The following is a 14,893-nucleotide window of genomic DNA, read 5'->3' as shown; positions in this document are numbered from 1 at the left end:
GGGTGGTGGGTGGGTGGGAGAGAGGGCTTCCCCCTCTAAGATAGGTTGGCAAGCGAATTAATAAGAAAGAAAAAGGGGGGTGGAATGGAAAAGTGGGTGGAAAAATATAAATTGGGGTGGGGGTGGGGTGGGGAGAATATCTATTAAAAATATGTAGTAGTTTAAAAAATAAAAAATAAAGGGGAGAAATCTTTTTCTTCTTTTTCCTTTTTTTGAAAACAAAAACAAAAGGGGAAGAGAAAAGAAAAAGGGGGGATAGAGGGAGAAAAGGGTAATAATAAAAATTCAAATAGAGTGGCTGCAGCAGCTGTGGGGGGTGTTTGTTTATTTTTCGTTGTTGTTTGTTTTAAAAATGGGATTTCTCCCCTTGGATTAAAAAGGAGGGGAGGAAAAAAAGAGAGGGGGGTGGGAGAGCAAGGCAAAAGCCAAAAAGCAAAAAAACAGGTTTTTTTGGGGGAATCGTGCCAGGCTCTGCAGCGCGCCGGCCTCGGGGCTCCGGGCCCCCGAGCCGCCCTTGGGGCCATCGTTGAGCATGTACACCGCCCGCAGCGAGCGCTGGCGAAGCACCGGTTGGCGGAGGTTTCAGAAAGCAGCCCGGACGTTTTCGCCGCCGCCGCCCGGCCTTCCTGTTGCACAGCGGCGCAGGAAGGCTCTGAGTCCCGGCCGGGCCCCCGGGCGCCCCCCCGGATCCGCTGCCAAAGAGGCGCCGGACGGCGAGGCGGAGCAGCAAAGCCAGGCGGAGGCGGCAGCAGCACCATCCGGCGACCGACGCCGGGAAGGTCCCCCGCCCGCCCGCCTCTCCGGGGGGCGGGGAAGGCGCAACGGAGCCAAGCCCCACAAGGACACCCCAGCCGCCCGCCGGGCCCGACACTCCAAGGAGGGAAGCGGGCAGGCGCGGCGGGTCAGGAGGATGGCGCGGCGGGCGCAGCCCAGGCGGGCCAGGAGCGCAGCGCAGTGCCCCACCACTCCGCGCCACCTCCCGCGGCCCCAGGCAGCCGCCCCGGAGCCGAAGGAGGAGCGCCTGTTGCGCGCTCACAGTGGCGAGCCGCGGCAGGGACGGCCCCGCTCCGCTCCGCCAACTGCGCTGCCGCCGTCGCACCAGGCCCCGCCCCCCGCTGCCTCCCCCCGGCTGCCCCCTCCCTCCCTCTCTCTCTCCCCCCTGCAAACCGCCCTCCATCGCTGGCAGGGCTGGCGCGTCTTCCCTCCGGCCGAGGAGTTCTCAGGCGCAGTGCCCCCACCACTCCGCGCCACCTCCGCGCCCCAGGCAGCCGCCCCGGAGCCGCGGCAGGGCCGCGAAGAGCCGCATGCGGCTCCAGAGCCGCAGGTTCCCTACCCCCGGACTGGGTGAACCAGTGAAGGCAGTGAAGATCCTGTGAGGCGGTTGGAGGATGGATGGCGGCTAACAGATTGAGGTTGCATCCTGACAAGACAGAAGTACTATTTTGGGGGGGGAGGGAGCAGGTGGGTGTGGGGGACTCCCTGGTGCTGAATGGGGCAATACTGCCCCTGAAGGAGCAGGTGTGCAGCCTGGGAGTCATTTTGGACTCACAGCTTGTCCATGGAGGGGCAGGTCAATTCTGTGTCCAGGGCAGCTGTCTACCAGCTCCACCTGGTACGCAGGTTTGAGACCCTACCTGCCCACAAACTGTCTAGCCAGAGTGGTGCATGCTCTAGTTATCTCCTGCTTGGACTACTGCAACACACTCTACGTGAATCTACCTTTGAAGGTGACCCGGAGAAACTGTAACTAATCCAGAATGCGGCAGCTAGACTGGTGACTGGAGTGGCCGCCAAGACCATATAACACCGGTCTTGAAAGACCTACATTGGCTCCCAGTACGTTTCTGAGCACAATTCAAAGTGTTGGTGCATTTAAAACCCTAAACGGCCTCGCTCAGTATATCTGAAGGAGCGTTTCCACCCCCATCATTCAGCCCGGACACTGAGGTCAAGCACCGAGGGCCTTCTGGCAGTTCCCTCACTGCGAGAACTGATGTTACAGGGAACCAGGCAGAGGGCCTTCTCGGTAGTGGTGCCTACCCTGTGGAACATCCTCCTGTCAGATGTCAAGGAAATAAACAACTATCCAACTTTCAGAAGACATCTGAAGGCAGCCCTGTTTAGGGAAGTTTTAATGTTTGAAGTTTTATTCTGTTTTAATGTTCTGTTGAAAGTCGCCCAGAGTGGCTTGGGAAACCCAGCCAGATGGGTGGGGTAGAAATAAATTATTATTATTATTATTATTATTATTATTATTATTATTATTATTATTATTATTATTATTATTATTATTCCCTCCACCATCCCTCCACCCTGCCCAGCCCCCCACATGCACAGCTCAGGGGCACAGTACCTTACTCTGCGAAGGGGGAGAACTTTGCTTTGCGGTTGGAATTCAGAGAAGCCGATACTCTTCAGCTCCTGGAAAAGGGGAACATGCACAAAGTAAGACCTTTAACAAAAAAAGAAGAAGAGAGAGGGAAGAAGAAATCGGGCTGTTATCCATAAATGCTTTGGGCTGTAGCCAACTCAATTTTACTCAGAGTAGACCCAATGAAATTAATGGACCTAAGTTAGTCCTGTCTAATTGCAGTGTGAGGAATGGCCAGCCGGTCCAAGCAAGCAGGGAGAGGCCCTTCACCCAGCAGTTCAGCAAACTGCTCTGTGCAGCAGCCTCTCATTTAAAAGGGGGTGGAGCGGAGAGGAAAGGAGATGGGGAAGCTGTAAAGATGGGGTTGTTGGATCAGATGTGGGGGAAGGGAAGTTGCCAAAGTGGCAAGAGGAGTTGGTGAGCAGAGTAAGCAGGGGCAAAGCTATGATACATGATATAGTGTGTGTGCGTGTGTGTGTGTGTGACTAGCTATCTATACTGAAATTCTTGGTGGCAAATGAAATACCACGAGGGAAATCATGGCTGTGATCTGGCAGCAACCAGAGTGAAGAAACAGAGACCTGCTGGACCAGCTGAAAGGGCCCAAGGCTATAAATAAGATGGCCCATAAAGATGCTGACTGAGCCACAAGGGTCTGGGGTGGATCTTCATCCCTCACAGCAGGAGAGGAACAGTGAGCACCCCAAGCCCTGATTCTGCTGAGGAGAAGACCAAAAGCCGCCACAGCAGCCCATCCTTACCTCCAAGCTGTGGCTATGAATGCTCCTCAGCGCCCGCTCCAGGAGCCCGACCTGACCCGTCAGCTGCAGGGTCCATTCTTGGAGCTGCTTGTTCTCATCGTCCAGAAGCCGCACTCTGGAAAAAGCCACAGGGAAGATGCCTCAGTGGCACGTTTATCCCTGCCAAGACGGAGCTGTGGGAAAGGATGTGGCAAAGGACTGCAAGGGAGGGAAGCGACCGGGGGCCAGAAGGAGAGAGGAAGGGGGAAGTCGCTCTGGCTGAGGGCCAGAGCCAGAGCCATTTTCCCCTTTCTCCTTTTGGCCCAAAGTGTCACCAGGAGGAGGTGACATCCCCTGCCTCCCGGGAAGGGAATTACGGCATATGGAGAGCAGCCTGACCCCATCTGTCAGCCAGAGAAGGGTCAGGGTGCTTGCACTCCCTGCTTGAAGAAAGCTAAAATAATTAAATCACCTGTTCAAGCCTCATCACAACTGTCATTACTGAATATATGGACGAGTAAGATGAAAGCTTGTTGCTCTAAAGAGCTTTTGACATGGATGTTAGCTGCAGCTAGGATTTCGAAAGCCCAGCAATGGAAAGCCCTGAAAAATCTGCGGTATAAGAATTTATGGACTTTGACTATTGTGGAAAAAACAGTCTGCAGAGGGATGAAGGAAGATACAAAACACTTTTATGTCATCTGATGGAGTTTTCTTCCCTCTGCTTCAGATTTAGATGCCCAACATTCACCATCCATGGCAGCTCAGGAAATATGGATATCTTGATTTATATTGGTGTGTTACCACTTCTCCCTCTAATTATTTTTTGTTTCCTTGCTTGCTTTGTATAGGATAGAGTGTATTACCCTGTTACTGCACCTTTGGGTTGTTAATAATGGCCATCATGTTACAATAAAAAATAAAGAAATAATTAAAAAAATACTTATAAAAGAAAATTTTATAAAAGGAAAAAAAGAAATGAAAATATGGGATGCTGATTTATCTTGTCTCGTTTTTATCCAAGTGCTCCTCTTTATCAGTCTTGGTTAACCTCATGTCTTTCTGATGTTTTGAACTACAACTCCCATCATCCTGTGCAAGCGAGATGTGTATGGGAGGATGGTGAAGGCTGTTCTATTACAAAGGAGACAAATTTAATATTTGGACAATGTCTTTGGACAAAGCATGCATTTCATACGTTTTAAACAATAAGGATGAGACCAATGTGGTCAAGATGACTCCTGCGGCTGAATGCCAAACGGCACAGAGACCTCAAGCTGCATGGGACTGAATCTCAAGATTATATATTATATATATATATATATATATATATATATATATATATAAACACAAAGCTGCTGCTACCTGCTCTGGATTGTGGAGAGGTCCTGCTTGCTGCTCCGCTCCGCTTCCTCCAGTTTGTGGAGCTGCTGAGTGAGTTTCCGCTTTTCTTGGAGTAAACTGTCATTCTCAGTGGTCACTTGCGTGATCAGCATTGCATCCTGCAAGGAGGGATGCCATGCAGAGAAGCCCTGTCATGGGATGCATTTTCCAGCATTCTCTGCTCTTCCCTTCCCCCACCAGAATTGTAACCCCATCAAACCATGGTTAAAATGCGGAGGGGAAAAGGACCCCACTCAAGGAGCCTCCAGACCGTCAGGATTTTGCATGAGGCATTCAAGCAAACAGGAAAACATCTAAGAGTTGGCACCTGGAGGATTTGAAAGCTTCCACATTATTTTATGGTGACATTTTGATGGGCCTAATAAAGGTGTTGCCCTATTATGGATTTTGGTGTTGTTATTCTGCTACATGCTTTTATCATCTAGCATTTTGGCAGACTAAACTCCTTTTTTTTCTTTGACATTTATCCAACATGACTGGGGGTGCAGTTGTAAAACATATCTAACAAGAAATTTTATTGGAAAGTTTTTTTATAACAATTCAATTACTGTTATTATTTTTAGAAACAAGCCACCATCTGAGAGGGCTCTCACCTTTTCTGACTGACTTTTGGAGAGCTTGAGTTCATTCTCGAGATGCCTGATTGCGGACATCACGCTGCTTCACTTCACAGATGAGGTCTCCTTTGCTCTCCGGAGCTTGGCCTTATGTCGGAGCTGTCGCTCTTTCTGTTTCCTGAGAAAACAGGCCGCAGTCATCAGAAAAGGGGCCCTGGTGCCCAAGACACACAGCCAAGTCAGCGGAGGCCTGGCAATCCATACCCAGCCTCTGTCCTCCCTTAGACAGCACCCAGCTCCTGACTTCCAACCAGTCCAGGGGGTGGCTTCCTCATCAGTAGCACTTACATCTATAAATGAACATGAAAAGGGAAGAAGCATATGACCCATCCCAAAGACTCGAGACGTGTAGTATTTATTGCCACTGGTGTATGCAGGAGAAACCCCCTATGGATGGCCATTAGCCCAGGGCTGAGGAATCTTTTCCAGCCTGAGGCTACATCCTCAAATGGGCAACCTTCCAAGGGCCACAAACCAATGGTGGGTGATGTCAGAGGCAAAGGTGGGAAGGGCAGTGACTGACCAGTAGGCTGGTTTCTGCATAGGGGCCCCTCTCTCTGCCATCCACCCAAGCAAGCAAGAGGCACGATCAGAGTTCAAGGACACAGTCCAGGCAGACAAAAGCATGCAAGGACGGTGCAAAGCAGAGCCAGGAAGGAGTGTGGCCTGGAGATAATCCCAAGGGACAGGCAAATAAACCTGGAGGGCTGGATTCAGGCCCCAGGCCAAAAGTTCCACAGCTATGCTTTAATCTCATTTGTGTAGTCACCTGACAGAAATGGCCACCTCCTTCAGGATGTGCTCATACTCTTCCCGGAGTGTTTCTCTCTCCTGTTGCAACCCCAACAGCTGCCCTGAAATCTTCTGGCTGTATTTCTGACACTGGAGATGCTGAAAAGGAGATTTGGCATGGGGTCATCAGTCAATTGCCAACCAAATTCAGCCAGAGGCCAGCCATGTGGACAAGCTGGCATGCGGTCACTTGTGACAGAGCACATGTAGCTGCTGTTCTAAAAGGACAATCCCTGGTCTCAACCTTGCAGAACCTGGAACCAGAGCATCTAAGGGCTACCTGCTCCCATATGCTCACCCAAGAGGCACTGTATAGGCTACCAGGAAAGGGTCTCTGTGATGTTGTGAGAATTGTTCAGGTAACTATAATACATGATTTAAAGTGCTGTATGTGTTAGGTTAGGAGAGGAAGACAAAATGTGCTTGGAAGTGATTGGTGATGAATAAGAGTTTGAAAGGGAGTTTGAATGCTGATGGAGACAGCTTGGGGTGGGGTCAGCTGAGTTTGGGAGTAGGTGGCAGTGGAGAGAGTGGATGGTAGCAGGGCTGGTTTAATAGAATAGGATCAGTATTGTTACCAGCCACTGCTTTATATGAGACAAAGTAACAGGTAAGAGAACACAAAATTGAAACCATCTGCTTCTGTACACTAAGTAATCACAAAAGCCTTATTTATTATTTCTGTCTTCATAGATTGAAAAAATGGTAAACTGAATCATTGCTGGATTTGACCATCCCTAGCAGCGACCTTTTCTCACCTCATTGGAGAGGGTTTTCTTCTCTTCTTCCAGAATCCGCAACTGCGCCTCCTGATGCTGATGCTGGATCTGCAGCTCAGCAAAGGTCCTGGCCAGCTGCGCCTCGTTCTCCCGGGAGTGCCTGAGCTGCTGCTGCAGGTCTTCTGTCTGCTGATCCAGGAGCTTCCTGGCAGCCAACAAGGAGAAAAATCCAGTGATGCAAAACAGGAAATCATCCAGTGTGGTTCATTTTTTCTATGGTCATTACTAACAATGGGATGTATCCAACTAAGTTCTACTCACAGTAAACTATTAATGTACCTGGATTAATGTCAATGGTCTAGCTTTGAGTAGAACTTGCACTGGACATAACCTAATGACTGGATGCCAATTGCAAATATGGTATTTGGCAAGTTTGGCAGTTTGAAGCTTTTCACTATCTGGATCATCACCTTTTTTTTTTTTTTTTGGTAATGCCAATTATCAAATTCAAAATTGCAAATTATCCTTTGCATCTTATCCAATTCAAAATAGCTCTATGCAGATTCACAGTCTCTCAGCCAAGCCTACTTCATAGAGTTCTGTAGATAAAATGGGAGTGAGAAGAAACGTGCATGCCACCTCGAGCTTCTTGGAGAGAAAGTGGAATGAAAATGTAATAATTAATAAAGAATAAAGAGCAAACTTTTCCTGGCCAAATCCCCCTACAACCACAGAATTTGTTCCTGTCTTACAGAAGAGAAATTGAGGTGATTTCTGCTACCTTTTTCGCTGCTCCTCTTGGAACTGCCGCTGGGCCTTGGTTTCCTCTTCCCTGGCCTCCTTCAGCTGCTCCTCCAGCTGCTTCCTCACCAAGACGTGGGTCTCAGAGAGCCGTACTTGGTGGTGAGATTCCTTCAGTGTTTGCTGCAGGTCCAAAATCTAAGAAGAAGGGTGAAGAAGAAGAAGAAGAAGAAGAAGAAGAAGAAGAAGAAGAGGAGGAGTTTGGATTTGATATCCCACTTTTCACTACCCGAAAGAGTCTCAAAGCGGCTAACATTCTCCTTTCCCTTCCTCCCCCACAACAAACACTCTGTGAGGTGAATGGGGCTGAGAGACTTCAGAGAAGTGTGACTAGCCCAAGGTCACCCAGCAGCTGCATGTGGAGGAGCGGGGATGCGAACCCGGTTCCCCAGATTACGAGTCTACTGCTCTTAACCACTACACCACACTGGCGATACAGCGAAGGCTTGAGTGGCCAGGTAGGTAACCATTAACAAAAGGGACCTAAGGAATTTAGGAACTAGTCACAGCTGTATGGGATGCACCTTCCCAGTCTGCCAGAGAAGTTGGAGGGAGGAAAGAGCAGCCTCAGGAGCAGCAGAGATTTGGAAGGAAGAGATACATAGAAAGCAAAGCATTGCCTCAATGTGCGAGATGCAGCAGGAACAAACAAGGAACTCTTTATGGGCTACAACAACAACAACCCAGTGACACTGATCAGGAAGCAGCAAGAGGGCCAGAAGCTGCAAGGAGGATGTTTCAAACTAAAGAACATTACTTAAGAACATAAGAAGAGTCTGCTGGATCAGGCCAGAGGAGGCCCGTCTAGTCCAACATCCTTTTCTCACAATGGCCAACTAGAGACCTATTATGGGAAGCCCACAAGCAGGATTCGAGCAGAGCATCCCCCCTTCTGTGGTGTTCAGAAGCATTGCTGCCTCCAACTATGGACGCAGAGCACAGGTATCCTGGCCAGCAGTCCTCAATAGCCCTCTCCTCCATGAACTGGTCCAGCCCTCTTTTAAAGTCATCCAAGTTGGTGGCCATCACTGCCTCCTGTGGGAGCAAATTCTGCTGTTTAACCAAGCCACATTGAGGCACATAGTGCAAAGTAGGGTCTATTTTTTTTTAACTAAACAAATACTTCTGCAACTCTTCAGGATGGCATTGTCGAAAGCAGCTTGGGACCGTGAACCCAGCTTTGGCCACTGACCTTTCTCTCAGCCTCAGTGGCCCTGGCTTTCTCCTGGGCGAGCTTCTCCCTCAGGCTGCTCTGCTGCTTGGCCGCCTGCGACTGCCTGAGCAGCTCCAGCTCCAGCTCTTTGACCTTCTGCTGGCTGAGCTCCCACTGTGAAGTGAGTGATGAACAGGCCTTGGCGGAGTCGGAGAGCTTCAGCTGCATTTGCCTCAGCTCGGCTTTGACCTGAAAGGATGGGGCAGAGAAAAGGTGGCACTTTCAGGAAAGTGGGACAACAAAATGGCAGTTCCCTGCTAACTGTCCAGGCCCTCATTGCCGGGCAAAGAACCCCAACTCCCAGCTATGGGTCTGCCAAAGGCTTCAACACTCAAATCGGACTGGGACATGTGGCAAACAGGAGGTGACATGGTTCAGCTGGTACATAAAAGTATTGATACAGGGCTAAGTGCAAGCTAAAATGGTGATCCAACAAGCAACACCTTCTGTTTGGAGAGCTGTTTGCATAGCAAGACTAGGCAAGCAAATGCCAACTGAGTCTTACTCAGAGGAGACCTACTGAGATTAATGGACCTTAAGTTAGTAATGTCCACTAATTTCCAAGGGTCTGCTTCGGGTGGAACTTGGTTGGCCACAGCCCACAAAATCCAGCCTGAAAGGGCCAGGAATAAGCAAAGAGATGTCTTTTCAAGAAGAACCTCATGAATCACATAATGAAAATTATGTGTTAGTCAAGTGGAGATGCTTATGGCCTAACAAAGCCAGGGCATAAATCAGTTCAATGAACACATGTCTTAAAAGGAGGAAGAAGGAGAAGAAAGAAGGAAGAAAAGGAGGAGGAAAAAGAAAACAAAGAAGAAGGGACATGTCCCCATCTCTTTCAAAACTGTCACTTGGATTTCCTGCCCCTATGGGGATGGGGTCACCTACCTTGATGTTTTCTTGCTGAAGCAAGATGTTGCATTTCAAGTTCTTCTCCCTTTCGTACCTCAGCTCCTTCTCGGTGGAGCTGCCCAGGTTCTGGATGCGCTGAACATCCTGACAGAGAAAATGCTCGTCCTCCTTCTGCTCAGGTCTCTTCCCCAGCAGACCCTGTGAGACAAGAGCAGAAGCTGTGAGGAAGGCAGCTCATACAGTTGCCAGATGAAGAAGAGTTTGGATTTGATATCCCGCTTTATCACTACCTGAAGGAGTCTCAAAGCGGCCAACATTCTCCTTCCCCTTCCTCCCCCACAACAAACACTCTGTGAGGTGAGTGGGGCTGAGAGACTTCAAAGAAGTGTGACTAGCCCAAGGTCACCCAGCAGCTGCATGTGGAGGAGCGGAGACGCGAACCCAGTTCACCAGATTACGAGTCCACAGCTCTTAACCACTACACCACACTGGATGAATGCAGAGAGGAGCAACATATGGCTTGGACTGGGACTGGCACCATTTCCCACTCTCTGTGACACCACCTGAGCAGAATTGGCCACATGAGTTGGGGACATGCCCAACACTGCCCAGGAGCCTTCTGGGAACCAAGTGATCCTCAGAAGCCAATCCCATGCTGATAACTGCCTCAATGCTCCCAGATCTGCTGAGCTCTCTCAGCCTTACCAATAGACCACTGAGGGTTGCCAGTAGACCATGGGTTGTATTCACCTATCCAATGAAAGTGTTACTCAGAGTTGACACACTGCAGTTAATGCATAGTTCAACCATGGAACTTGCTTTCACAGGAGGCAGTGAAAGCCACCAACTTGGATGGCTTTAAAAGATGATTAGAGAAATTCCCGGAGAAGGCTCTTGATGGCTACTAGCCATGCCAGCTATGCTGGAAACCACAAGAGGAGAGAAGGTCCGTGAGCTCTGGTCCTGCTTGCTAGTTTCCCACAGGCATCTGGTTGGCCACAGTGAGAACAAGTTGCTGGACTAGGTGAGCTGCTAGCCTGCTCCAGCAGGTTCTTCATATGTTCTTAATGGGAATGACCAACTCAGGTCCATTCTTTTCAGCGGGTCTACTCTGCATAGGGCATAGTTGAATATACCCCTATACACCTGTGACTATGGACTATCCACCCACTGACGAAACATCAGGAAGAACTTTGAGCATAAGAGCTGTTCAACAATGGAACAGACAACCTCAGGAGGCAATGGAGTCTCCTTCTCTGGAGGTTTTTCAACAGAGGTCAGGTGGCCATCTGTCCAGGATTACTTAGCTGTGATTCTTGCAATGCAGGGGGCCCTATAGGAGACCCTTAGGGGGCTCCACCCAACTCTACATACAATTCTAAGAAATAGCTTTGAAAAGTTCTAGGTTCCTCTGTTCACATCTGCATCTACAATGATTCCGTGTCCCTACTGAGACCCCCCCCCCAAAAAAAACCCACTGCACTTTCTCTTTTTTGCAGGAGGCTGCCTTACTTTGGGGGATCTCTGTCTTGCAGAGAGGTATTTCATTCAGGAAGCCTTCTTACCTGCTTCTGTTCCCCATCTGTGCTCCCCATGGGAGTCTGTGTCTTGCGGGGTGGATTCTCTCCAAAGCCAGTCTCGTGTTTCATCCTGACATTTGCCGTGCTCTTGGTGTTAAGCTGACATTGGAGATCCAGGATGTCTTTCCTTAACTGCATGTTTTCTTCCCACAAGCGTCTTCTCTCTTCATAGCTCTCCTTAACCTTCTTTTCTAGTTCCTCCGTTTTCTTCTTGCTCTCTAACAATTTAACACTTCAGGTTGAAGGTGGAGGGGGGAGGAGAGGAGAGAAAGAGGCCGACACATATATGCCATTTACTACAACATAACCTATTAAAAATGGGGTGCGAGTTTTGTAATTCCCCAAAGATAAGGGACAAAAATATAAGCATGGATACATGCTGGAGTATTGGTGCTTCTTGACATGGGCCGCGTACAAACTGTCCACTTAAAGCACATGACATCCCCCAGGGAATCCTGAGAACTGCAGTTTGTTAAGGGTGCTGAGAGTTGTTGGGAGACCCCTCACAGAGCTACAGTTCCCAGCACCCTTAACAAACTGCAGTGCTCATTTATTAGGGTGGTGGAGGGGAGAGACATGATTGCAAATGTGGTATCAGAGTGCTTTAAATATATGGTGTGGAAGTGAAGGCCTATGAAAGTCATGTCTACTTATTTCAGTAGGTCTGCTCTGAGCAGGACTGACACCGGAGACAGCTCAGTATGCTTAGAAATGCATACATTTTAAATCTTTATTTAAATATTTTACCGCAGCTGCTCTCTTTCTTCTCCCTGGCTGTGGATCTGATCTTCCAAAGCCCTCTCCTTAGCTGTCAGCTCAGTGCACATCCTCCGGCTTGCCAACGATATTTCCCCAGGTTTTTTCCCTTCTGTAAGAACGTGGTTGAGCTGCTCACATTCCTGGAAGAGCTCTGACACCTGCAAGGTTAGGAACGCAAATATCCCAAGTTAAGTGTGCTGACCAGGACCAAGTAAAGTGTGGCCCTAAAGGGGTGGGCTTGTGCAACTCAAACAGCACCCCCACCCTTCCAAATATCACATGGCAGTGTTCTGAAAATGTTGGGGGTCCTCACTCTGTAATGTGACGTGGGTCATCCTGGTTCAAGGTGGGGAGTGGGAGGCTAAGATCCAGTCAAAGTGTACTCAATGGTCTGTCTCAACAAAAGGAAGCTTATTCATGGGCATTGTTTTCAAAGTCCAGTACTTCTGATTACTAAGCTTCCCACAAGGCTCACCTTCATTTCCAGCATCACATTCTCCTGCTGTAGTTTCTCAAGAGTCACGTGCAGAAAATCTCTTTCCTCAGCTGCTCCCCGAAGTCGCAGAAGCTCTGACTTGGAACTGTGCAGCTCCTGGTTGAACAGCCAAAGGAGTTAGCTGGGCTGGCTTGCAATCAGAGCTCTTTAGCTGGCAAGTTACTGTTATAGTTTGGGGGGTGGGCTCAGTCTGGATGATACCCAGGGGTCCTTTCCAAGCCTGTGATCTTGTGTATGTGAGGCTGGAATCTCCAACAGGAAACTTGCTGAACCAGTCAAACTATTTCCTTTATCAAGGCATCAGCTGACAATAATAATTTGGGGACCACTCACCTTCTTTCCATCTTTCAATGCTTTCTGTGTCATTTCGAGGTTGCAGGCCAGCTGCTTCCTCCACTCTGTCTCCTCCAAGAGTTTGCTTTCCAGCTCTTCCACTTTCTCTCGCTTACTTTTCTCCACCTGAGACCAGTGAAAATTGCAACCATTGTCAGCCTGATGAAAGGGGAGGTCTGCAAGTGTGGACGATGCAACCCAATGGTGGTGGGTCTTAGAGCTGCACCCCCACCTCTCACCTCCTTCCCAATCTAGGGGCCCCCAGAACACCCCCTTCAACCTTGTTCCTTGCCTCTTGGGAATCTGCCACTTTGCTTGTTTCTTCGTCAGCCATATCGGATTTACTCTTCTGCGCTTTCCACAGTTCTGCCTCTAAACGAGAAATCTTGACACACACCCCAAACAAGAGGGAAGAGTTGTTTAAAAAAGAAGTGCCTTGGCAAGCCCTTCTTTCAGTCCCCCAACCACTTCACATATACATGGAATACATGGCTTGGGTGCCCAGGTTACCTGAAAGCTCATATGTCCCACTACAAGCCTGCCCTAGTTCTAAGATCCTCAGGTGAGTACCTTCTCTCCGAGCGGCATGGCTGGTGATGACATGAGAGACAGCCTTTTCTGTAGCTGCTGCCATATTGTGGTATTCCCTCCCAAGAGAGGTTACACCCTCTCTATTATCCTATCGTCAACAGGTTAAGACCTTCCTGTTCAGATAGGCCTTTGGAAATGAAGGGGCAGATGATGCTGACCTGAAGTCAGGGCAAACTGGATTTTAGTTGCTGGTTCTGAATGTGTTTTGATATATTTTAACTATTGTATTTTATAACAATGTTTTTAAATGTAACCCAAGAGGAAGGTGGGATAGATGTGTTATATATATTAATAAATTATATTTTAAGATGTGGTAGATACAATATTTAATATGCTTTATACATTTACTGAAATTTCAGCAGCCAGTATTCTTTGTATTTTGATTTTGGGATTCATTGTTTAGATTGTATTTTAATGCTGTTTACTGCTCTGAGCTCCCACAGACGGGCAGTATAAAAATGGAATCAATCAATCAATCAAAGAAAAGCTGGTTGAGAGTGTGAGCTGAGAACTCATGAGCTCAAACCTCACCTTCCCTCCGAATCCTTTGGAAAGTAGGCTATGCACCGCCACACATGTATGCAAAAAAAGGCCTGGCTTCAGGTGCCGGCATATCTCATGTAACAAGGCCAGGGCGATGCCTCTGCTTGGGACCACACAGGATCACTGCCAGCAGGAAGACACATCTCTGGGCTAAATGGAGCACAGGCCTTACTCAGGACCAAACAGAAAATATGTTATTTTATAGACTCCAGCCCCCATCAGTTCTAGCCAGCTGGGTCAATGGCAAGAGATGATGGGATTGCTGCCCCAAGCCCTATGTTAGGGTGAAGGACGGGCAATAATTATGATTAACAACAACAACAACAACAATGTCCTATCCAGGAGACTTTCCCCATGAGAAATGCCAGCCACCCCACTCGTTCCCTCATTTTCTAGTGCTGTGGCACCAGAACAGAACCCCACTTAGGAGCAAAACTGAGAATTATTATAGTTCAATTCTGTGCTTTTTTCTATACAAAAATGTTTAGGAGTACTCTCATTTTCCTACTCATATTGAAATTCTGCCCCTCAATAAGGCCAAACTTAGATTCACAAAATGTTTAGGGGTATGCGTCCCCCTGCGTCCCCCCCCCAAAAAGCACTGGTTCCATTCACCTAGGAAAGAGGGGGCTGTTTTTGGTTTTGCAAAGAACCCTCCATCTCCATCAAGAAAGGAAACCCAGGACGTCATGGTCTGGCCGAGGCCAGGAACTAGGCTTAGTAAGAAGCGCTGGCCCTACAGTTAGGCTAGGGCTAAGGAACCTCTCTGAGCCCCCAGATGTTGTTGAACCACAATATCCATCACCCCTGACTGTTGGCCATGCTAGCTAGGGCTGATTAGAGTTGTTGTCTAGGAGCATCTGCAGGGCCACCCTGCTTACAAAGCGAGGAAAACCAAATGGAAATACCTGTGTGCCAATATACCTGATCTCCAACTGAGCTACTCCTGGGCATATTATGTTTCTTTCTGGCTCCCTATCACTGAAGTATTCCTGTAGCTCCATCTTATGAAGGGAGGCACACGAGGCCCTTGGCTCAGGAAGACTCCAACTGCTCTTGACAGTTGGAAACTGTTAGCT

The 14,893-nt window shown here is 48.7% G+C and overlaps 1 protein-coding gene across 1 annotated transcript in view; it reads right to left on the bottom strand.

The window, feature by feature from the left end:
• Positions 1–14,893, bottom strand: part of CCDC30 (coiled-coil domain containing 30) — a 41,328-nt gene that overhangs the window by 1,551 nt on the left and 24,884 nt on the right. Inside the window, 14 exon segments of the mRNA XM_033157079.1 lie at positions 2,354–2,421; positions 3,133–3,247; positions 4,477–4,613; positions 5,109–5,250; positions 5,902–6,023; positions 6,683–6,848; positions 7,425–7,582; positions 8,637–8,846; positions 9,549–9,710; positions 11,078–11,324; positions 11,840–12,009; positions 12,327–12,443; positions 12,681–12,806; positions 12,973–13,065. Of these exon segments, the coding sequence (XP_033012970.1) occupies positions 2,354–2,421; positions 3,133–3,247; positions 4,477–4,613; positions 5,109–5,250; positions 5,902–6,023; positions 6,683–6,848; positions 7,425–7,582; positions 8,637–8,846; positions 9,549–9,710; positions 11,078–11,324; positions 11,840–12,009; positions 12,327–12,443; positions 12,681–12,806; positions 12,973–13,065 (2,033 nt within the window).

The sequence above is a fragment of the Lacerta agilis genome, chromosome 8, assembly GCF_009819535.1.
Source record: "Lacerta agilis isolate rLacAgi1 chromosome 8, rLacAgi1.pri, whole genome shotgun sequence".
NCBI classification, from domain to species: Eukaryota; Metazoa; Chordata; class Lepidosauria; order Squamata; family Lacertidae; genus Lacerta; species Lacerta agilis.
This window is presented reverse-complemented; position numbering and strand designations above follow the sequence as displayed.